The sequence below is a fragment of the Hemiscyllium ocellatum genome, chromosome 33, assembly GCF_020745735.1.
Source record: "Hemiscyllium ocellatum isolate sHemOce1 chromosome 33, sHemOce1.pat.X.cur, whole genome shotgun sequence".
In the NCBI taxonomy this organism is placed as follows: Eukaryota; Metazoa; Chordata; class Chondrichthyes; order Orectolobiformes; family Hemiscylliidae; genus Hemiscyllium; species Hemiscyllium ocellatum.
In genome coordinates this window covers 2,190,846-2,215,887 of record NC_083433.1, presented here as the reverse complement: position 1 = coordinate 2,215,887, position 25,042 = coordinate 2,190,846, and the positions used below count along the sequence as shown (strand labels likewise).

General features: G+C 45.9%; 1 protein-coding gene across 1 annotated transcript in view; it reads right to left on the bottom strand.

Annotated features, from left to right (window-relative positions):
• Nucleotides 1–15,217: 15,217 nt before the first annotated feature.
• Nucleotides 15,218–25,042, bottom strand: part of ddx47 (DEAD (Asp-Glu-Ala-Asp) box polypeptide 47) — a 33,155-nt gene continuing 23,330 nt past the window's right edge. Inside the window, exons 10-12 of the mRNA XM_060849286.1 lie at nucleotides 24,816–24,886; nucleotides 18,151–18,280; nucleotides 15,218–15,622 (exon numbers count right to left, since the gene is read on the bottom strand). Coding sequence (XP_060705269.1) covers nucleotides 15,500–15,622; nucleotides 18,151–18,280; nucleotides 24,816–24,886 — 324 coding nt within the window. The 3' untranslated portion in view covers nucleotides 15,218–15,499. The remainder of the gene's footprint in view (nucleotides 15,623–18,150; nucleotides 18,281–24,815; nucleotides 24,887–25,042) is intronic.

Genomic DNA, 25,042 nt, shown 5'->3' with positions numbered 1-25,042 from the left:
GACAGGGACACACTTTTCAATTGTGAACATTTCACACTCATTTTCCATTTGATCATCAAAAACCTGCTTCCATTTCAGATTCTAAAGAAAGCGGTGAAAGGAAAATCAAAGTGATCGCTTCAGGACGAGATGATGGTTTGTAGATCTCTCTGTGTGGGACATTATTGACTGCGCTAATATATGGGAGCTGGGTCCATGAGGATTAACAAGCTCTTTATTGAAATGATTCAAATACACGTGGAGGCAGGGGACAAGGAGCAGGATGGAGAGCAAGCTGGTTACAAAACAGCAAATAGAAAGTCCTGGAGAAACTCAGCAGGTCTGACAGCAGTTATGGACAGAGAAACAGAATTGAGGGAAATGGGATAATGAGGAACACTCAGATGGGTTTCAACACATTTAGCTCAGTTTATCGCTCCACGGAATGTGCCTGACCTGCTGAGTTTCTCCAATACGGTTTGGTATTTATCCAGACATTTATGCTCAATTTCCTTCACATTTCACGGGAACATTGTGTTCTCTTCACTATTTACCTGCTGCACCATCGCACCATCATTTTTGGATTTATCCACATTGACACTTAGATCCCTCGGTGTCTCAGACCCCTGTTGCACTGGGGTGTACAAAGTTACAAATCACACAGCACCAGGTTATAGTCCAACGGGTTTAATTGGAAGCACTAGCTTTCAGAACACTGCTCCTTCATCAGGTGGTTGTTCTTCAGGTGTCAGTGGTGAAGGAGCAACATGCTGAAAGCTAGTGCTTCCAAACAAACCTGTTGGACTATAACCTGGTGTTGTGTGATTTTTAACTTCCTTTGTTATGTCCATTCCATGACTCCCTTTCCTAAACGCTTTTAACTCAGCAGCAAATTTCATCACCATCTCATCCCTCCCTCCATCCAAGTCTTTTCTAAAAATTGTGAAAAGTTGAGGTTCCATCACTGATCCCTGTGATATACCACTCATCATTACATTATACCAACCTGAAATGACCCATTGACACTGGCACTATATTTCAACTTCCTGAGCCAAATGCCTATCGATGCCAGTCTGTTACCTCCTACATAGGATCAGAGAATCCCTCGTGTCAAGAGAGAGGTCTCTTCGCCCATTGAGTCTGAACAGTATCCCACCCTACCCCGTATTTACCGTGCCGATTCGGCCTAGCCTACACCGCATTGGGCTGTGGGAGAAAAACAGAACACCCAGTGGAAACCCAAGCAGACGCAGGTAGAATGTGGATACTCCACACAGAGAGACACACAAGGCCAGAATCAAACCCAGGACCGTAGCACAGTGAGACACAGTGTTAACCAACAACCCACCGTGCCAGCCCTAACATGAGCTTTTCAGTTCCAAAAACCTTTGAGGTTGCAGCTTATCACCTGCCTCGGGAATCCCGGTAACAGCACATCCAGCACCTCCCCATTATCCACAGCACTTGCTTCTCCCTCAGCACACTCCAGTTAATTTGTTAAACATCATTTCCCTGTCTCAAATTCTTGACTCTCCCTGAAGCATTCAAGGGATGATTATTTCAACAGACAGAAATGTGTGAGGCGAATAGGAAAAGGCAGGAGAAGGCCTCGAGGCCATGTTGGTTTTTTGGAGAGGGGTGCAGACACATTGGGCTGGATACGTTCCATGTGCGCAGTAACACCATTGGGATTATCCTGACCTTTTCCAAGTGTCCAGATTTCCCGTCTTAAACAGTTGCAGCCAACAACGTCCCTCTGACAAATGTAAGGACCCAGTCCTCTATGTTTCTGCTCTCAGGATCCATTCACTAAGTACTGGTCTGATATTCAGCTTCAACTCATACCAAGAGCTGTCCCCTGCCCAAGTGCTGAGTGTCGGTTTGCAGTGGGGGCAGGTGGGGGGAGATCATTGTAAACCATTCAGATATTGGATTGTGCGGCCTGGAAACTGAAATCCTGTTCCCTCTGTTTCAGACTCAGCAGAGAATGAGAGTGGGCCAGATCCTAAAGGTACTTATCCCCATCTTTCAACAACACATCACAGTTACAGATTTAAACAGAATTGAAACAGATGGGGCAGGTTTAAACCCAATCTGATAGTGGGACACAGAGGCTCTCCTGGGATTGGGGAACTGATATTCTCTCTGAGATTCTGCACAAATAACGATTAACTCGGAGGCTCATGGTATCGATGTTTCTATTTTAATCTGTCCCTGTTTCTGTCAATCACTGTGAATAACCTAGTGATGATTGTGATGATTGTACTAATGGCTCTGGGAGCTGCTTGGATCCATTGACCTGGAATGGAAAGTCAAAGCTCAAAGCCTCTAAGCAGTGCTTGGCTCACTATTCCTGTATCTGAAAAACCATCTTAGGGACAGTCTCAGCCCTGGGCAGTAAGAGACTCACACTCACACCTGGAGACACTGGGATTGAACCCACAGTCTCCTAGTGAAATGAGCTGACCCCAATCCAACTCTGAGCTGGCCCTTCGAGCGATGGGAATGCAGCTGATGGTGAGCTGAACCATTCAGTGGCTGCTGCAATGTGTGAGTGTGAGCAAAAAGCAACATGTGACAGGGACACACTTTTCAATTGTGAACATTTCACACTCATTTTCCATTTGATCATCAAAAACCTGTTTCCATTTCAGATTCCAAAGAAAGCAAAGAAAGGAAAATCCAAGAGATCGCTTCAGGACGAGATGATGGTTTGTAGATCTCTCTGTGTGGGACATTATTGACTGCACTAATATATGGGAGCTGGGTCCATGAGGATTAACAAGCTCTTTATTGAAATGATTCAAATACACGTGGAGGCAGGGGACAAGGAGCAGGATGGAGAGCAAACTGGTTACAAAACAGAGTGGGGGTAAAAGCGTGTTACACAGACTGGCAGCAATGTGGGAGGTGATCTTCCTCAGGGATCAGTGCTGGGATCACTGTTGGTCACCATTTACAGAAACAACATGGACTCAGGAATCAGAAATACAATTTCAGAATTTGTTGGTGACACCAAACTGGGGGTCTCAGTCAGTATTGATGTATCAATACTACACAGTTTGGTTTGTTATCCGACTGACTTTATATTCTCCATGGGACACGGGTGTCGCAGACTGGGCCCAGTATTTATTGTCCATCCTCGGTGTCCCGTGAGGAATTGGTGGTCAGGCCCCAGGTATCATCCGCACAAGGTCCCCATCTCCATGTTCCCCAGAGAAATAGAGGCATTGGAGAGCACACAGTGTCCATTCCCCAGGGTAATCCTGGAACTGGGAGGTTAGAACAATCAGCATAGACTGAACAGGTTCAGGTTCAGTTCATTGGGAGACAGGTGATTGAGGATTAGTCCCTGACACAGGCCAGTACAATAAAACTCATGTTTGACCGGGTTCACAGAGAGAAACTCCTTTCCGTTCAGTGGGAGCCCAGATCTCGGGTACAACTGTTCGACAATTGCAGAAAAATCCAGTGGGGAATGGAGGCTGCTGACAGGAATAGAAGGGAATGTGAAGATTGTGAGATAAAGAGGTATAGGAGGAGGTTCTTGTTGAGGATAAATACCAGCACACAGCAGTTCATTGTTTCCGTGTTCTCAATGCTCTGTCATTCTGCTTCAACTCACTGCAGGAACTGTCCCCTGCCCAAGTGCGGAGTGAGGGGGGAGGGTTTACAGTGGGAGGGGGATCATTGAAAATCATTTGGATATCGGAACATGTGCTCTGGAAACTAAAATCCTGTTCCCTCTGTTTCAGACTCAACGGAGAATGAGAGTGGGCCTGATACTAAAGGTATTTATCCCCATCTTTCAACAACATGTCACAATTACAGATTTAAATTTTATTAAAACAGGAGGGACAGGTTTAAGTAAAAAATGAGGTCTGCAGATGCTGGAGATCACAGCTGCAAATGTGTTGCTGGTCAAAGCACAGCAGGCCAGGCAGCATCTCAGGAATAGAGAATTCGACGTTTCGAGCATAAGCCCTGATAACGGGACACAGAGGCTCTCCTGTGAAATTCTCTTCTTTCTGTTCTAGATTCTGCACAAAGAGTGAGTCACTCAGAGGGTCAAGGTATCAATATTTCTATTTTAATCTGTTCCTGTTTCTAACAATCATTGCTGAATAATCTATTGACAACTGTACTAATGGTTGGGAATCTGTTTGGATCCATTGGCCTTGGATTGAAGGTCAACGCAGAGCCCGGAGTCAGGGCTCAGCTCACTGTTCCTGTATCTGAAGATCCAGGAGGCCAGAGAGTGTGGCTGAGGGGTAATCTCAGCCCCTCTAATTAGGTTCCCATGTTATATACTAATGTTAAAGATGATCCTCAGTTGCTGCCTGTGTTTTTCATTGGTTGTGCCAATCCTGGCCTCCCGAGCAATACTCATTAGCATTATTCTGTCATTGGAGCCTATGCCTTCAGCTGTGTTGAACGTGACAGTCTGAAGCTTCCTATCCAAACCATTTTGTCTATCCCTGCTATCCTGAGCTGATTGCTCTCTGTAACAGCGTTAATTCCCTCATGAAAATGGTGTGTCACAGATACTGCCATGTTAGTGGTTCGCATACTGTCACAATGCACTCAGTAAATTGTTAATCCCAATCCACTGCCCTTGAAGAGTTAGACAGCAATACTGAGGTAAGTGAGACAAGTCCCGGTTTACCCAATGACTGACCCACAAAAAACTTAAAACAGGTCAGAGTACAATGTTCGTGCTGTTATTTTAGAACATATTCTTTATTGACAACTCCCATCTTTCAACTGTTGATTCAGAATCAGATGAAATAGGACATGGCCAAACAAACAGGCCCAAAGATACTGGGTCCTTTTATGTTGTGCAGAATTCAGATGTCGCTCTCCTGGTGATCATTGTTCCTGATCTACATTTTGTCACCTTCCCTTCCCAATTCAACACTTCTCGCTTTCCTCCACATCAATTTGTCTGGGAACCAGTTCAGCCATTAACGTTTTAAAATCAGACACTCACCCGGATCCATCTGCAAATGGTTCCCAGGCCAAAGGAGCCCAGCGATCATGAGGAGATCCCTGGCTGAGTGACCCCACTAGGCTGTGGTCTGAGGCCCAGTCAGTGTCCAAGCTGAAAGCCATACATTAGGGACAGAAACAGGCCGAACTGCTGCAGCAACTGAGAGGGGAATCTCACTGCTAACCTTCAGAGGACGCTTAAGGGGTGTCAACTCGCTCTTTATTGCCAGGTTGACAGATGAGATTTATTAAATGAGTTCTGTTGAATGCTGACTGGTCTCACAGTTTAATGGTTTCTAATGGAAGAAACGACATCTGGCTCCCAGCTGTTGCGATATAACGGCCTTTGAAAATGTAAAACCACCGAATAGAAGAATGTCAACAAGGAGAGTGTTTTATTGAATGACTAAAAAGGGAGGAGACAATGAATTGCAGCCAGTAGTCTCCCAATTTTGGATAAATTCCTCCCCGAGCCAGACAGTCAGTGTTCGCTTTTGTTGAGAACAGTTCAATTCAGCCCCAGGAAGCAGACAGTCCTATCCTGTGACAGATGAATTGAATCAGTGGGATCCTGCTTCCATAGCTCCCCGAGCCCCAACTACCCAACAGCCCCCACTTCCCAAATGTCTAGCTCCTTCCAAGCCCAGCAACCACCCCCACTCCCAACTCGACCAGTCCCCCATGACCCATGTTCCAATTCCCACCCAGACCATCCCGCCTTCCCAGCCTATATGTTCCGGGTGACCATCCCTGCCCTCAGATTCAAATCTGTGCATCCACCAACATCTGGTTTCTTGCAAAGCACAATGAACTGATGTTTCCAGGTTTATCAGAAAGCAATCACAGCAACAGGAAAGGTTTGTCAATTTTGAAAATAAATAAAGACTGCCTTTTTAAAATTATAAATATTGTTAATCAAAGAACGTGCGGAATGGGCTGAAGGAGGGGGGTAGTGTGCAGGGTTCGGTCTTGATAACACTCTGACTCTCCAGCCCTCCATTTTCTCACATTGCTGTCATTTCCACAACCTTTTTTCCAGGTCCTTTTCTTGAAAAACATGAAGCTGATTCTGTTGTGAAGAGGTCCAGGAGGTCAATTCAGGAATACTATGAAAGGTCATTCAATTAGTTCTTACCTCAATGGGTTGTTTATAATGATGTACCCGCACTGGACTCCACTACACTCAGCACCAAATGTTTATCACTGATGTGTGAAAATGTTTCACATCCAGGACGTTGGCAACAGAGACAGTCTGAGATGAGGAGAGATGGCCAAAGGTTTGGTAAGGTTAGAGGATTAAAGGGAGACTGAAGTGGAGTTGATTTTAAGAGGGGACTCCAGTCTGCATGAGGGGGATCAGAGGAAGACAGTCAGCTCTGATCACATTGAATGACAGAACAGACTCTAAGGGCTGAATGGCCTGGTCCTCTTATTTTGCATGTATCTACGTAAAAGCCAAAAAGCTGAGAGGCTGTCAAGTGGGTGCAATCGAGGGTGTGGAGGAGAGTCTGGCTCTGAAAATGAGAAAGGAAGAGGCCAGATGGTTATTTAAAATGGGGTGGGGGGAGGTGAGGTTTTACATTGTAAACTTTGGGGGACCAGCATTTGTCAGTGGAGTGGTCAACAGATTAAGTGGTGAAAATATGGAGGTTTTGGCCAGGACGACACAGACTAATACAGACAGGGAGCTCACAATGAAGACATGCTGGGTATCTGCACTAGAGGTAGGACTAATCATTGACCAGCAGGCTCAAAGTTTTTAAAAAACTGAGGCCATTTAATTTGATTTAAACTGAGGCATCATGAACAATAGCTGCTGGTTTCTAAAATGTCCTGTGAGGATGAGAGCAGCAGTGTCACATTCTCACTTCTCCGAATCCCCATTTCCCAGGTGAGTGTTCCTGGTCACTGGGCCTTGTTTGGGTGGACGGTGGGCAGGACATGCTCTAAAGCTGATTCTTGGAAACTGGGAGCTGTGTGGAACACTTACCTTGGCTTGCCCCCAGAAACACTGCCTTGCTCACCTCAAGAATGTCTCTGATCACTTCCCAAAAACGTGCAGTCCATCTGCTGAGGAATGAAGTGGCTGCAGTTTGTTTCCTGGCCTGTGCCAGGTCACTGTTGGCAATGGGCACGGCCAGTCAGTCAGTCAGTTCAGAATTACAACAGGGCTGCCATTTTAAACAATACTTCACCTCACTGCTTTCAGTCCAACATCTGTTGCCAAGAGTCAACATCCAAAGAACATACTGCCCATATTTACACCCCAGCGTCAGGTCTGAGAGACTCTCACTATATATCCCTTTACAAGTCAAAGAATTAATCGGGATACAGAAAGGTGGCTTGAAGTGTGTATACTTCAATGCCAGAAGTATAAAAAATAAGGTAGGTGAACTTGCAGCGTGGGTTGGTACCTGGGACTTCGATGTTGTAGCCATTACAGAGACGTGGGTAGAACAGGGGCAGGAATGGCTGTTGCAGGTTCCAGGGTTTAAATGTTTTAGCAGGGTCAGACATGGGGGTAAAAGAGGGGGAGGTGTGGCATTGCTTGTCAAGGATAGTATTACAGCGGTGGAAAGGACGATGGAGGAATACTTGCCATCTGAGGTAGTTTGGGCTGAGCTTAGAAATAGGAAAGGTGAGGTCACCCTGTTAGGAGTTTTCTACAGGCCTCCTAATAGTCCGAGAGACGTAGAGGAAAGTATTGCGAGGATGATTCAGGAGAAGAGTGAAAGTAGCAGGGTGGTTGTTATGGGGGACTTTAACTTCCCAGATATTGGCTGGGAAATCTATAGCTCGAGTTCGTTAGGTGGGTTGGTGTTTGTCCAATGTGTGCAGGAGGGTTTCCTGACACAATATGTAGACAGGCCAACAAGAGGTGAGGCTATACTGGATTTGGTTCTAGGTAATGAACCAGGCCAGGTGTTAGACTTGGAGGTAGGTGAGCACTTCGGGGACAGTGACCACAACTCGGTGACTTTTACTTTAGTGATGGAGAGGGATAAGTGTGCACTGCAGGGCAAGAGTTATAGCTGGGGGCAGGGAAATTATGATGCGGTGAGGCATGACTTAGGATGCGTGGATTGGAAAAACAGGCTTCAGGAGAAGAACACTAATGAGATGTGGGGATTGTTCAAGGAACAGCTATTGAGTGTCCTTGATAAGTATGTACCAGTCAGGCAGGGAGGAAAGGGTCTTGTGAGGGAGCCGTGGTTTAATAAGGAATTGGAATCCCTTGTGAAAGGGAAGAGGGCGGCCTATGTAAGGATGAGGCGTGAAGGTTCAGTTGGGGCGATTGAGAGTTATAAGGTAGCCAGGAAGGATCTGAAGAGAGAGCTAAGAGCAGCGAGAAGGGGACATGAAAAGTCCTTAGCTGGTAGGATTAGGGAAAACCCAAAGGCTTTCTATAGGTATGTCAGGAATAAAAGGATGACTAGGGTAGGTATCGGTCCAGTCAAGGATAGTAGTGGGAAGTTGTGCGTGGAGGCGGAGGAGATTGGTGAGACACTAAATCAATACTTTTCGTCAGTATTCACTCAGGAACGGGACTCTGTTGCTGGTGTGAATATTGAGTCACAAGTGATTAGAATGGATGGCCTTGAAGTATGTAGGGAAGAGGTTTTGGGAATTCTGGAAAGGATGAAAATAGATAAGTCTCCTGGGCCTGATGGCATTTACCCTAGGATCCTCTGGGAAGCTAGGGAGGAGATAGCAGAGCCATTGGCCTTGATTTTTATGTCGTCATTGTCAACGGGAATAGTACCAGAAGACTGGAGGATAGCGAATGTGGTCCCCTTGTTCAAGAAGGGGAGTAGGGACAGCCCGAGTAACTATAGGCCAGTGAGTCTCACTTCTGTTGTGGGCAAAGTCTTAGAGAGAATTGTAAGGGATAAGATTTATGAACATCTGGATAGGAATAATGTGATCAAGGATAGTCAGCATGGTTTTGTGAAGGGCAGGTCGTGCCTCACAAACCTTATTGAGTTCTTTGAGAAGGTGACTAAGGAGGTGGATGAGGGTAAAGCAGTAGATGTGGTGTATATGGATTTTAGCAAGGCTTTCGATAAGGTACCCAATGGTAGGCTAATGCAAAAACTACGGAGGACTGGCATTGAGGGTGCATTAGAGGTTTGGATTAGGAATTGGCTGGCTGGAAGGAGACAGAGGGTAGTAGTTGATGGACTAGGTTCATCTTGGAGTGCAGTTACTAGCGGTGTACCACAGGGATCTGTTTTGGGACCGTTGCTGTTTGTCATCTTTATAAATGATCTAGAGGAGGGGCTTGAAAGCTGGGTGAGCAAGTTTGCGGATGACACAAAGGTCGGTGGAGTTGTGGACAGTGAAGAAGGATGTGGCAGGTTACAGCGGGATATAGATAAGTTGCAGAGCTGGGCAGAAAGGTGGCAGATGGAATTCAATGTAGCTAAGTGTGAAGTCATTCACTTTGGTAGGAGTAACAAGAAGATGGATTACTGGGCTAATGGTAGGCTACTTGGTAGTGTGGATGAGCAGAGGGATCTTGGTGTCCATGTACACAGATCTCTGAAAGTTGCCACCCAGGTAAATAGTGCTGTGAGGAAGGCATATGGTGTACTGGGCTTTATTGGTAGAGGAATTGAGTTCCGGAGTCCTGAGGTCATGTTGCAGTTGTATAAGACTCTGGTGCGGCCTCATCTGGAGTATTGTGTGCAGTTTTGGTCGCCATACTATAGGAAGGATGTGGAGGCATTGGAACAAGTGCAGAGGAGGTTTACCAGGATGTTGCCTGGCATGGTAGGAAGATCGTATGAGGAAAGGCTGAGGCACTTGGGCCTGTTCTCATTGGAGAAAAGAAGGTTTAGGGGAGATTTGATAGAGGTGTATAAGATGATTAGGGGTTTAGATAGGGTAGACACTGAGAACCTTTTACCGCTAATGGAGTCAGCTGTTACTAGGGGACACAGCTTTAAATTAAGGGGTGGTAGGTATAGGACAGATGTTAGGGGTAGATTCTTTACGCAGCGGGTTGTGAGTTCATGGAATGCCCTGCCAGTAGCAGTGGTGAACTCTCCCTCTTTATGGTCATTTAAGTGGGCATTGGATAGGCATATGGAAGTTATTGGGCTAGTGTAGGTTAGGTAGGATTTGGTCAGCGCAACATCGAGGGCCGAAGGGCCTGTACTGCGCTGTATTTTTCTATGTTCTATGTTCTATACATCTCTTGTTGGGTCAAGGTTCTGGAGCAACTGTGTTTAATTAGCAACAACAGCTGAAATGGGGAGGGAAGGGTGAACAACCTCACCTACCCTACCCACCCTGAGATCCTAACACCTCTTCCATTCCCCACACCTTCCCAGCTGTTGAACCCTGTGGCACTGACCATCTGTAACACCAATTCCTGGGAAATCTCAGGCAAATCTGGGGAAGTGCTCTGGAAATAAAGCTGGGAGGTAGAGTGGGACAGTACAACTAATTGGCTTATACTCCCAAGAGCTGGTATTGACTTGTTGGCTGAATGGCCTCTTCCATGCCATTATAACCCTATAAATCAGGCAAATACTGTGAGACTATGAATGGATTTCACCAACAAACCTATCCAATACGCTTCCTAATTAAATCTCATATCTCTGTTCCCCCACACTCCACAAATTGTTGAAATTCTCCTGAAAAGACTCCTCAGCCAGACAATGACTTTGATTCTTACTGAAGTGGGGTTTGAACCCAACAATTCAGACCCTGGGGTTATTTCTGTGAAATAATTAATCTGGAAAATCCAAACTCATGCTCAATTCAGAGAGCACTCTGGCAGCCCAACCAAACCAGATTCTAGTTGTTTTAAGGATTAAACCTGCAGCCTCTTTATTATGTTAATGTTGATGTTAATCTGTTTTAATTGTAGGCATCGTGAATATTATTATAAGACACCTTACGAGAAGCGCAGGGAGATATGCGAGTCCTACTATCCCTGTGACTACCTGGCTGACAGGATTGGATTTCAGAACGCCTACATACAATACTTTGGATACTATTAATAATGACACATTCGGACAGAAACATTATTAACATCAAAGTACTTTACACCACACAAAATGTCAGAGACAGTTGATCAAGCTGCATAACTTGCAATGTTGCTCAAGAATTTAGGAAGAGCTTCAGTAGTGTATTTCAATCTAGTTCTGCTGCTCATAATCTAATTCAAAAGGTCCTCAGTACACCCAACAGACAAAAAGCTTCTCACCAGCTTAAAGATTAATCAAACTTTGCCACAGATCTCAATAAGACTCCCCCTCCCCCCCCAACACATATCTGTTCACCCCCTTTCGACTGTCTTTTATTACTAACTCATTCCCAACTCACTTCCACGGAGTTCCTTCCCTACCCAAACTTACTTAGCTCACGTTCCCTGCAATGAAGCCTTCCACTTGAATGTACCACCCTGTTTCTCTGAATTACCTCCAGACCCTTGATGTGCCTGATTTTATTCCCCAAATACAATTGCTCCTTTTCCATCTTCATTTTTCCTTCAATGCTGCTAGTTTTACAAATAATTAAGGAAAACTGAAATATTCTATCCAAGGTTCTGAGTCTACCTCACCTCATTGTTTTTGCTCACATTGTCTTAAAAAGGGGGAATAAAACATTTTGAGAAAACCTTTTCTTCAACATTATGTTATCTGTGGCAGCTATTCAACAGAGTTTCACCCCAGGGGATCGGATTATCAGTCTAACCTCTCCAGCTGCAAGTTGAAGTCCACATGAAAAGATTTGGGTCAGTCCCTATTGTTATTAACAGGAATGGACTTCTTACATTGTCCCTGTCAAAGGGAACAGAGCAGCTTACATATAAAATAATTTTTCTCTGTGAATATGATTAACATTATTCACCATGAATAGAAGCAGCGTTCATTATATAGAGCACGTTGGACCGAACATGCTCATGTTTGATTTCAACATGAAATGTAATGCTTTCTATATTCAGCTAAAATAAACTTCATATAAAAAGTAATTACATTATTCTACTTCTTCCAGCAATCCATCCCCACACCCTTGTATCGAATAGCCAACAAGGTAATCTCCAACCCAACCACCAGAAACACAGTGAGATCTCAGTCAGGAGGAGGTCAAATGGGAAATTGAGGGATTATTCTGTAACAATCAGATCAAATCGATTAAAACAAAAAGATTTAAAGTGAAAGAAGTTCTTTAAAGAGGAGTATGCTTGAGTCACTGTGAATATATTCTGTGTGGTGTAAACGTACACACGCTGGACAGTGAGCTGTTAGATCCAGTCAATGCCTTCATCGGGAGAAGAGCAGGTTCTAATTGAGCAGGTACTCAATTATTGCACCAAACATTTATATTTCTGTCAAACCTCTTTGGCTGCTGCATTAAAGGAAATAAACAGATTAACCACTGTTACATTTGCAGCCAGGAGGAGATTCACATTAGCAATTACTTTGTGCAATAATATCATAGCAACACAAGTCTTTATGTAATAATGTCACACAGGCGGAGATCCAACTAGCCCACACGCCTGTGCAGCTTCGATGACTGAGTTGACTGGGTTCCATCACACTGTCCCACATCTCTCATAACTCAACACTAATGTTTACTTTTGTCTAAGGCACAGATGTATTATAATTTAAACACTAAAGGCACTTAGTTCCTTCATTGCTCCAAACCGCAATATTGACTGTACAGTTGTATCATAGCTGAATTTTAGGCTTTCTTTTGTAAATTAATCTTTGCTGTTGTTGCAAATTGTCTCCATGTTGTGGAAATGAACTCTCATGTCAGACAAGGAGAATCAGAATGTTGTTTCAGAACTAACCCTGCCATTGGCTTTGAATCACTTTTGTTCCAATTTTAAAGTTTTGCAGAAATTTAATGGAATGAAGTTTTGATTTTTTTTTCTCAGAAGCTATGATCCAAGGCTGCAAAATCTTCTACCTTCCAAAAAGAAACTAAACATATTCCAGTCAGGAGGGTTATTGTTGTTCGTATCAATCCTCATTTTCATCACAAGTTAAAACAGTTCAGAGGATAAAATGCTTGGGAAAAGGTTTACAAATGAAACTTTTTCCTTTTTGAAAATGGTCCAACAATGTTTGAAGGAGTAAGACATTCTCAACTAAGTGAGTAACTGTTTTGGAGCAGAGTTGGAGGTGGGGGAGGAGTGGATCAGACAAGGGGAGGCAAGTGTCTTTAGTTAAATTAATTTCACATGACAATAACAATCAATCACTGCTTTGTTGTATCTGAAGAAACTGTGCTCAAATAATTGCAATTTATTTTCTTATTTTGTTAAGCAAAAGGCTGTAGTTTCTGATGTCTGTATATGATAACAATAAAAATAAACAAAAGTAATTCACTTTTATTCTGGATTGCTTGTTCTTTCAACAAATGCATTTATAGAGTCATAGAGATGTACAGCACGGAAACAGACCCTTCAGTCCAACCCGTCCATGCCGACCAGATATCCCAACCCAATCTAGTTCCACCTGCCAGCACCTGGCCCATATCCCTCCAAACCTTCCTATTCATATACCCATCTAAATGCCTTTTAAATGTTGCAGTTGTACCAGCCTCCACCACTTCCTCTGGCAGCTCGTTCCATACAGCTCATTTGACAAGATCACGACATCACTTGTGCTCCTGACAGAGTCACGTTCACAGTTATTAATGTTCCATTGTGTAACTCCCCCTTTCATCAACCAAGTTACCATCCTGAAGACCCTCCGCCCACCAACTCGCACCCAATCACACCTCTTCAGCGCTATTACCCTCCAATCATTGATTCACCAGACCTGAGAGGGCTAGCCATCAGCAGCATATCAACCAGCTGGGACACCTCTCTCCAAAAAGAGAAGGTGGGGACAACCACAGAGAGAGGCAATAAAGGGCAACGTGGAGAAACTGTCTTAGTTTGTGGCAGGAATCCACAACTGGAAGCTTCTGGAAATTCCATTAAGGAATTTCAGGAGAACCATCTTTACGCAGGGTACAGTAGGAATAGATTAGATTAGATTACTTAGTGTGGAAACAGGCCCTTCGGCCCAACAAGTCCACACCGACCCATCCCCACCCAGACCCATACTCCTACATTTACCCCTTCACCTAACACTATGGGCAATTTAGCATGGCCAATTCACCTGACCTGCACATTTTTGGACTGTGGGAGGAAACCAGAGTTCCCGGAGGAAACCCACGCAGACACGGGGAGAATGTCTGTGTGGAGTTTGCACAGTCGCCTGAGGCAGGAACTGAACCCGGGTCTCTGGCGCTGTGAGGCAGCAGTGCTAACCACTGTGCCGCCGTGCCGCCCAATTGTGGAACACACTTCCAAAGGGAACTGTTGTGATAGAGTGGCACAAAGGCCAAGTTGGATAAGGACATAATGACGGAGCTGAGATGAAGACAAGAGGAGCAGAAATACTGGCAGATCTTTCCAAATAGTCTGTGCCTGTCAGGACATTACATTCAAGCAGTGCAATGTTTGAATCATTGAACACTGGTCTCAGTTGCTCACCAAGTGTGGGCGGCTTGGTGAGGCAGAACCTGGCTCCAACTCCATGTACACATTGGCTTCCCTGCATCTGCAGTGGGCAAGGACAGCAGTTGGGGAAATTTACCAAACTGCCTGCAACTAAACAAATATCCTTCCTTATTTATGTCCCCATTGATTGGGGCATTTTATTGGCAGATGGAATATAAAGTGGGGAAATGTGAGGTTATGCACGTTGGCAGGAAGAATAGAGGAGCTGAATATTATTTAAGTGGAGAAAAGGCAGGAAAGCGGAGTTGACGTTTATCAGATCAGTCGTGATCTCAATGAATGGTGGAACAGTCTCGATGGGCTGAAGGCCTGCTTCTGTTTCCAATGCTTATATTATTACTAGGAGTGGGCAGTGGGGATCAGGGAAGTGACTGAAGAGGTGGGGTACACAAAGATCTTACTGTGGGAAAGGCAATTGTTTAGAAAGAAAAATCAAGAGAATGGGGCAAAGTGGTCAAAGACATTAGCAAGAAGAGATCCAAGTCAGGCAGGAGCAGATGGGGCTGGGGAGATAAGGAGGCAAGCAGCCTAAAAGGGTCTGTAAACAAGAGAAGCAGACCGCAGGATAACTCGCAGACACCAGTTTTCATGTGTTATTTAATTTCACTGCTGGATAAATATTGTATCTGGCACATCCAAAGACCATGGAAGCATTAATGGCAACAAGATAGAATTTGCAGCATTTATTTAAGAAATTTTTTAAAACTTGTACAGTTTTGAACATTTCTCAAATGACACTTTACAGGTGGAGCATTTGTTTTAAATAGTAACAGAATCTGCTGCTATTTACTGAAGGAAATGGAATCGGATAAAGAGAACATTGAGTTGCTGGATAAATGGGAGCATGTCATCATAAAGGACACATTCTCATCAGTTATAGTCTTCACAACAGATATCTACACAGATGCATCAAACTGATAGAATTCAGCTATAGTCCAGTTTATAATATATAAATGTCACATCCAATTTGAAAGGAATTTTAGCACATTGTGCTCTTTAACGTGGCCTTTTCCTTGCTTTACCTCCTGGTACTTTTTGTCTGATACCCAAAGATTCTTCTGTGTCATCATCGGCATTTTCACGTGAGCGCTTCCTCTTGTCTCCCTGCTCTCGCAGTTCCTGTTGCAAGTACACACATTCAGAGTTGCAGTAATCACCTAGATCCCCAACAGTCACATCTGCAACACACCCTAATGCATCGATTGGTTCCAGTATGGAACACTGTCTCGGGTAAATGGCTTCAGCCACACTGCCTGTGAGCAGTGGGTAAACTGCCCATAATTGTGGCGTTACGTCCTGGTCAGCATAGCCTCTGATCAGTTACCAAGAGACACAAATATTCACCACTCATTAAGGTCAATCCTGAAAGATGCACAAGACAACGAAACAGCACAAGCCTCACAATCCACATGATTAAGTTCACACCGAATCCCATCGTTCTATCCCATGTGCCTGAGCAGGTATGAAAGGTGCCCCCAAGTTCCTATGAACATGAACAACTGGCAATGTCCCAACAATGTCACAAACTTTAATCACATTGTGCTGATTCCCAAACCCTTGTTCATATTGTGTGTGTGTGTGTGTGTGTGTGTGTGTGTGTGTGTGTGTGTGTGTGTGTGTGTGTGTGGTGGCGGCGGGGGGGGAGAAGAGGCTCTGTAAGGTTTGTCACAATCAAAAGTAACATCTTATTCCCACTGAAAATCACAAAACATTTCTGCCCCAGCGCTAACCACTGGACCATTGCTGTCCCATTCATCAGTGAATGGGTTTCACCGGCAGCCTTGTGAGATATCCAACACAAACCCATCATCTACCACTGAGGGGTAAACACTACAACAACGCACAATGCACACACATACCTCACATGCACAAACACTCTTCACAATACCACATCAGATGCACAGTTTAACTAATAATCAAAACAAGTAGCTTTAGCTACTTGGTCACAAAGGTTCTAATCCATTGAAGAAATGCTGTGATATTCCTGACTTGGCACAGCAGCACGATCTATAACAGGGGGATGTCTCATTGAGGATGAATTCACCAGCAGGACTCCTGACCAGAGTGCCAATAAGGTTTCTGACAGATCCAGATTACATAAAGGACCCTGTGTACACCACGTCCCAGAATGAACTTTCCCAGCACGTGGTAAAGGGAGTGGGAACGGCAGCGGAGGCTGAAGCAGCTGAGGTGGGGTATGACAGCCTGGGCCAGACAGGATGGTGCTACTGGCTTGGACTGCAGATGATGTTGCTCTAGTTAAATTAGATCAAATCCAGAAAGTCTACAGCCCAGCACAATTTACATAAACCAGAAAGAGCTAGGCATTTCTGCTTTGGCACTAGAGCCGAATACCAAGGCTGCTGTTAAGAGAAAAAAAACAATGATTTCACAAATCACCAAGCTCACTAGGGTCTGGAGAAGATTCAATTGTCTGCCAGCACTCAATGTTGTTGCAGACAAACAAGAGTCCATGCTCTTTCTCTCTCTCTCTCTCTGTGATTTTGCATCTTACTGAGGTTCAGTTCCACTGACACCAGCTACCCTCAGGCACCCCGCACTTGTGATCATTCACACGTGGAATTCTGACATGTGCTCATAGGCATCAGCCATCACACCCAATCCTGACATCCACTGACATAGCTCTGAGCAGCAGTCACAAGGTAGTGATTAGGGACAGGACACTTGACTAATTTCCTGCCTCTTCAATCCATTTAACACGTGCTCAATGCAGCACCACAGGAAGCAAGATAAACTGAGCAGATCCCGAGGAATTAAACTTCATCCTGAGCTGAGTGCTCAGAACCAGGGTGGGGGAGTTAAAAAAAATGTTTCCATTCTCTTGTAAAAATATATTGGAGCTGCTGCAAACTGCAAAATTATTATAGTCATTCATTTGGAATGGTCAACTCTGTGAACTTACAGTTCTAACACAACAATGATTCAGATAGAATTCATAAGGAGCAGATAATTTACACAATGGAAACTTCCAGTCAGTCAAACCACTTCCACTGTGGGATTGCAACCACTTCCAACTCGCTGTAAACAATGCAGGCCCCAACCGAAACTCTTCACAAAACAGTTACAGCAGCTTTGAGATTTGGCTTATTTAGGATAACCATGCTTTGGAAAAATTGTGCTGCTGAAGATATATTTTTACAAGCTAACATTCTTCCAGGGCAGAGCGATGAAATTCACCACAAAACAAATGATTCAGTGCAGCTCGAGCAGGGTCATGACATTCCACCTAATTATCAGGACTCTACCACGAGAAGAGGCACAATATCTTCCTCCACAGATTGAATCAATTAAAGCTGCTCATGTTAAAACAAACCTAATAGCAAGCATGTAATAAGTCTTTGGTTTTTGCCTCTTCAATAGAATGTTGACCTTACATTAAAACTTTAGGCCAAAGCACTGTATACTGAGCTTGGTACCAATTGTAGGCAATGAGAAAACAGGAATACAGACACAGGCATGTAGCCAGGTTTCGGAGTTACACTGGGAAGACAGATCTAAGAGGTCTGGGCTAAAGCTGATTAAGGGGACCTAGACTGAGGAATGCTGATTGATTGGATTATCCTCCTCCTCCCTTACACATACAATGGTATTGCCAAGCATGGGATTGAAATGAGAATTCTTCATACCATGCGAGCGAATCGCTGTGCTTCTGACACTCGCTCCACCAGCAGCATCACTTCCTCTTCCTCCGTGGGGAAGGCTGGCAGCTTCTTCCCGATCAGGTGCTCAATCCTCTGGAACAGTTCCACGTCGTACCTGACAACGACATCAGCACATCAATAACAAAGTGCAGCAGAAAACCACTGCTCATCACATCAACAACTAACTGCCAACATTACAGAGAGATGGAAAATATCTATTATCTAACAGTTGATCCATCAAATAACTGGGGTTCATCAGTTAAGAGTCACTTCTAAAAACACTAGGAGCTTGTGAGTGAGAGCAAGTTCGAGAGCGCGCGATAGAACATGCAAGTGCACAACAGCGTGAGTGTGAGTGGGTGAAAGCTCACGTGCGTGAGAGTGTGCATGATTGTGTGAGAGTGTGAATGAGTTTGTGCGTGTGAGAGTGCGAGAGAGAGTGCGCGCGCATGTGTGACAGTGTGAGAGTATGCACGTGACAGGGACAGAGTGAGTGGGTGGGTGGGTGTGTGAGGGGGATGGGTGGGTGTGTGGAAACCGAAAGAACTGCAGATGCTCTAAATCAGACAAAAACAGAAATTGCTGGAAAAACTCAGCAGGTCTGGCAGCATCTGTGGAGAGAAATCAAAAGTTAACATTTCAGGTCGACTGATGCTACCTTAAAACTGAAAGGTTAATTCTGATTTCTCTCCATGGATGCTACCAGACCAAAAGAGCTTAATGGAGTCTGTCTAACCAAAATAAAGTTCACATTAAAAGTGTGAACAAGGATTCTGTTTAAACAGAGTCATCTTCTGGAGTATAACATTGCCTGTCATTCCCTCGGAGTCTGCTCTGTGAATCAGTGAGATGATGCTGATCCCAGTTGGTTTGTGCCTGACCCCACCTTGAATACACTCAGCAGCTGAGCATGGCCACCTCTGATCAAAAGCAGCCAACCCCTTAGTCTGAGAATGTGACATCATGTCCTATATTCCCCAGCTTTGGGGGGAATACCATCCTGTAAACCAATTGAGAACTTAACATGTTTCAATGATTCTTCCAATCTCAGTGGACTATTGGTCCTCACCCTCACTCTCGATATCAGTTCTGTGAACTTTCATTGGAGGCTTCATTCTGTTCCCTTGCTGTGGAAAACTCTCCTTACTGGAAAGATTCCCTGCCTTGCTCTCCTCCGTTCAGATATTCTTTGAAACCTGCCTTTTTGACTGAGCATTTGGTCACCCTTCCCACCACTGTGACCCACAACTCGGTGTCAAATTCTGTTTGTCATTTGCTGCTGTGAAGTGTTTGGGTTGTTTCACTGCGGTAAAAATGCTTTATCGGTGCGAGTTGTCGTCTTTCAGCTCCTGGAGTTCCACCCACTGAGTTGTGAAAATCAGTTCCATGAATGAGAGAGAGAGAGAGAGAGAGAGAGAGCGAGAGAGAGAGCGAGAGAGAGAGAGAGAGAGAGAGAGAGAGCGAGAGAGAACGAGAGCATTGATACATCCCAGGCACAACTAACCCATGCCGTCAGGAACCAGCCAGTCTCCCCCCGGCCGGTCCCCCCCCAGCTAGTCTCACTGTCAAACTTCAATAAACCGGAAACTCAGCTGCACTCAAGGCAATTGTGAGGAGTCAGAAGAGATGAGACGAGGGAAGGGCAGCTACATCGTGTTTGAAACAAGTGGTCTTGACAACAGCATGGGTGTGAATTCAGCTCTGCATCAAACAGGGTACTGCACAAACTTCAGGCTCCTGCAATCAAACTGCACTGCCTTCCAACTCGGAGATAAAATCCAACTCATTCCCAGCCACAAGCTATCAAATACCTAAAGGCCTGAACCCTGGGTGACCGGATGTCAGGAGATAGATTAACTCGGTTTCTGCTCTGGCTCCTTTAACATTCAGAATTTCTCATTATGGGGCCTTTTGTGGTACAGTGCCAGCAGCATCCCCACCTCTCGAGTGGGAGGCCCAGGTTTAAGTCCCACCTGTTCCAGAGGTGTGTATTAACATCTCCAAACAGGCCGAGCAGAAAAACAGGTTAAATTAAAAAAAAGCCAAAACGTGGCAATGATGTTGCTGGTGAGTACATCGCACTGCTGTGAGAAATACCAGGGAGAGAAACAAACTGACCTCATTCAGTAACCAGCCGCCTGGCTTTGCACATTAACAAGGCCAAGCCACAGTGTGAAATCAAGGACTTCAGAGAGTGGGGGGCTGCTTGGGGGTCTTTCTTGTGAAGAAATAGAAGTTTCCATTGTAAAACAAGCTGCTGTTTTGTTTACTCCAGTCCTGACTCCCGCCCAGTCACCCAGTGCAGCTTGCAGCCACGATAGGGGCTGAACCTATAGCTGGCAGGGCTGCGGCTCACTGCAGTAACTGACTGCAGTAAATTACAGACTTTGTTCAGTCTCCCAGTTTGTTTTCTATTTAATCTATACTTTGTTCAGTTGGGAGCCTGGGGAAGTCACGAGCTGCCCTCACCTCAGTCAGTTGATCAAAAGGAGATCTGGGTGCAAACAGCAGCGGTGACATTGCAGTCATTAGTGGGTCCCCCGATGTTACGAGCCTGGGAAACACTGCAGCCAGAGCAGCACACACTCGAGCTGTGAGCCAGCTAACCCGCTCAGAGGGTCTGCGCTGAGGGAGTGGGCACTGTCGGGGGGTCAGCACTGAGGGAGGGCCAGCGCTGAGGGAGTGGAGCACAGTCAGAGGGTCAGCACTCAGGGAGCGCTGCACTGTCGGGGGGGTGGGGTCAGCGCTGAGGGAGCGCCGCATTGACGGAGGGTCAGTGCTGTGGGAGCAGGACACTGTCAGGGGGTCAGCACTGAGGGTGTGGAGCACTGTCGGAGGGTCAGCGCTGAGACAGCGCTGCACTGTCGGGGGGGGGGGGGGTCAGCGCTGTGGGAGCACCGCACTGTCGGAGGGTCAGCGCTGAGGGCGCACCGCACTGTTTGGGGGGGGGGGGGGGGGGGGGGGGGGGTCAGCGCTGAGGGAGTGCCACACTGGGGGTGCCAAATGTCAAAAGGTACATTAACCAGGCTCTGGCTGCTATCTTCCTCGTATGACAGTTTAGGACCCAACCAACTTGGTCAGTCGCCCTGATATGCCCCCCTGGGTAATGGACAGGGAAGGCTCCCAGTGAGAGTACATTCTGCACCCTCAGTGCTTCCTCTAAGTGACACTCACCATGGAGTAGTGGTGACATTGGTTCCACTGCCCATTTTTGATGTGATGCTATCAGACCTCACGGTGCTTGGTGTCAGTGTTGAGGACTCTCAGGGTAACGCCATCCTGATTATATACTATAATGTCACCACCTCTGCCAATGTGACAGGACCCATCCAGAGACAGTGATGGTGGTGCCCAGGACATTGTCTGTAAGGTATGATTCTGTGAGTATGACTGTGTCAGGCTATTGCTTGACTAGTCTGTGAGACCGTTCTCCCAATGTTGGCTCTAGCCCCTCAACGTTAGTGAGGAAGACCCTGCAGGACTGGCTAAGCTATGGTTGCAATTCTCCCTTCAGTGTCTAGGTCAGTGCCAACTGGTCCCATTTATTCGGATACAATATAGCAGGTTGATGCAACGGAGTGGCTTGGTGGGCCATTTGAGAATCATCCACATTGCTGTGGGACTGGAGTCACATGTAGGCCAGGCCAGGCAAGGATGACAGATTCCTTCCCTAAACAAGGCACTTTACAACAAGGTGTCATTGCCATCATTAGACTTTTAATTCCAGATCATTTTTGAATTCACATTCTCAGGGCATTAACTCTAGACCAACAACGATGTCACTATACCATGGCCTCCCATTGTCTGTGTGCAGCACAGTCAGCAGGTGGCTGTCTTGGTGGATTCGGAGTTCCAATGGGCAGGTTATTGCTGAGTAAGCTACACTCAACAGAACGGTCCATAACTCCTCCATCACTCTATCTTTGATTCACTAATGAGGCAATAATTGTCCGCTTGAACCCGCCCTGATTTTTGTGCAGGGGACCTACTGGGCAATCTTCCACATCATTTGGCAGACGCCAGCAATGTAGCTGTCCAGGGAGATGCCAGCGTTGAACCTGTCCAGGGAGATGCCAGCGTTGTATCTATCTGGGGGCAGTTTGCCAGGAGGGCAGAGCCTCCTCTGGAGCACAAACCGTCAGTATTGCCAGAATGTCTTCGGAGCTCAGAGCCTGTGTGTTATCCAGTGTCTTCAGCTGTTTCGTGGTATCATGGCTAGTGAACAGAATTGGCTGATGCTGGGAACTTCAGGCGGAAGTCAAGATGGATCATCCGTTCAGCACGTCTGGCTGAAGATGGATGCTTATATCACAGTTTTGTCTTTTACACATTCCTGATGAAGGACTTATAACCGAAACGTGGACTCTCCTGCTCCTCAGATACTGTGTTTTTCTAGCACCACACTTTTCGACTTTTACACCAATGTGCTGGCCTCCCCCACTGTTAAGGATGGGGTTATTTAGGGAGCCCCCAACTCCTGTTAGTTGTTTTACTGTCCACAAGCATTTACAGTTGGATGGATCAGGAGTACAGGAGTTGGGAGGTCATGTTGCAGCTGTACAGGACATTGGTCAGGCCACCGTTGGAATATTGCTTGCAATTCTGATCTCCTTCCTATTGGGAGGATGGTGTGAAACTTGAAAGGGTTCAAAGTAAAGATTTACAAGATGTTGCCGGGGTTGGAGGATTTGAGCTATAGGGAGAGGCTGAACAGGCTGGGGTGTCAGAGGCTGAGGGGTGACCTTATAGAGGTTTATAAAATTATGAGGGGCATAGGTAAGGTAAAAAGGCAAGGCCTTTTCCCTGGGTGGGGGAGCCCAGAACTAGAGGGCATAGGTTTAGGGTGAGAGGGGAAAGATTTAAAAGGGACCTAAGGGTCAACTTTTTCACGCAGAGGGTGGTACGTGTATGGAATGAACTGCCAGAGGAAGTGGAGGAGGCTGGTACAATTGCAACATTTAAAAGGCATTTGGATGGGTATATGAATAGGAAGGGTTTGGAGGGATATGGTACTGGCGGGCGGGACTAGATTGGGTTGGGATATCTGGTCGGCATGGACGGGTTGGACCAAAGGGTCTGTTTCAGTGCTGTACCTCTCTATGACTGTATGACTGCAGAGCTGAGATCAGAGCCACTGGGTGCAGGATTGCTTAGCCCCATCTGTCCCATATTACTTCGCCTGTTTGGCCCACAAGACATCCTGCTGTGTAGCTTTAACAGTTTAACACCTCAATCTTAGGGAACGCCCTCACAGCATTCTGTAACAATCAGCTACCCGTACCCTACAGTGGAATCGTGACTACAATACTGAGTGCTCAGTGCTCTGGGACATCCTGAGGTCAGTTAAGGCACTATATAAATACAGGTCTCCCTGATGGGGAGTGACAGAAGTTGCAAGACTTTCCCACCACACTGCTAGGTTATTTGTAATGTGGGATCTAACTGCAGACCAGCTGGGGCCAGGCTGACCACAGTCAACACTGTCCCCTCCTCAGCAGCAACCTCTGCTCCCCATGGCAACCGAGTGTATGGAGGGTAAAATAAACTGTTAAACCTGGAATCAGTAGCAATCCTGTGAGGTACTGCACTCTACAATCTGAGTCAGAGCCTTTGGAACCACATGGCATCAGCACAAGAGGCAGATTAGACTGTGATTTTGTTCAGTTTATCAGCAGAAGGCAAGTCACTGAGGGGGCATCCTGGGGCAGGGTGGGGCACAGGTCCTCTGTGACTGGAAGCAGTGGCTGTGTTTTGGTCAACTCCATAACTGCTGTTTAACATCAGCAATGAATAGATCACAAGGAGCCGACAGGCGGCCCTTTCCAGCAGCTGACTGAATGAATCCAGGCACAGAGAGCAGAAAGAGATGGGTTCCGTGATTAAATAACAGACATAGTCCAGACGCCATCAATCCATCTGTATTCAGGAGCAAGAAACACGACAGTTTGTGTTCCTGAACACTGTGCACTGACTGCGGTCTCCCTCAGCTCCGCTGGAGCAGGGGCAGGAAAGACTGAACTCAACTCTGCTGCTCATATCGTCGAATAGCCAGTCACCCTCTGTCCAAGCTTATGAGACTAATTTGGGCACAGCAATGAAGGGCATTGGGCATTGTGGATCCTGTGGGGGTAGGGGGGGTTGAGTTCAGTCAAGAAATTCTGCAGTGTTCACGAGACTAGCCCACAAGGCGAATTGAAAGCTCAGATGATGCATCTTCAGCTCTGCCCCAAGCCACTACCTGTCACAACTACCTCGACAGTCTGAAATAATCCTCAAATCTCAAAAATTTATTGGTCCCAGGTCAGACTACCAAACTGGGATCACACCAGATTCCTTAAGAACCTTCTCATGCTCCAATTTACTTGATTTGAGACTTAATAAAGTACAAGTGAAAATCAGAGTCTGGATTCCCAGGATGCAGCAGCAATCTGATTGCAGGCTGTTTATTTACTGACAGGTTACTGTGCGGGATGCTTCGAAAATCTCACTTTCTTCAAACAACAACTGCCCTGCATTAACGGGGTTGAGTGACATTCGCAGAGGAACTAATCAGGGTGGATCCCCAGTCAGTCTGGCACACTGTAGCAGAGGCAGCAGGGAGTGAACGGGAAGCTGGAATATGGAAACTCGAGAATGAAAGTGGAACTCACTGGGTAACGAAGGTGATGGACTTGCCTGCCCGTCCTGCTCTGGCCGTCCGTCCCACGCGATGAATGTAATCCTGAAAGAGAAACAACAGGCAGCTAAACCCAGGGCACGGGCAGGAAAGAGCAGCTGCCTAGCCCAGAGATGTGTGTGGGGAAGGAGCCTGGTCAGGGATGATGGGCTGGGACAGCGGGGGAAATGCCCAGGGTAGAGTCAGTGAACCCTGTCAGAA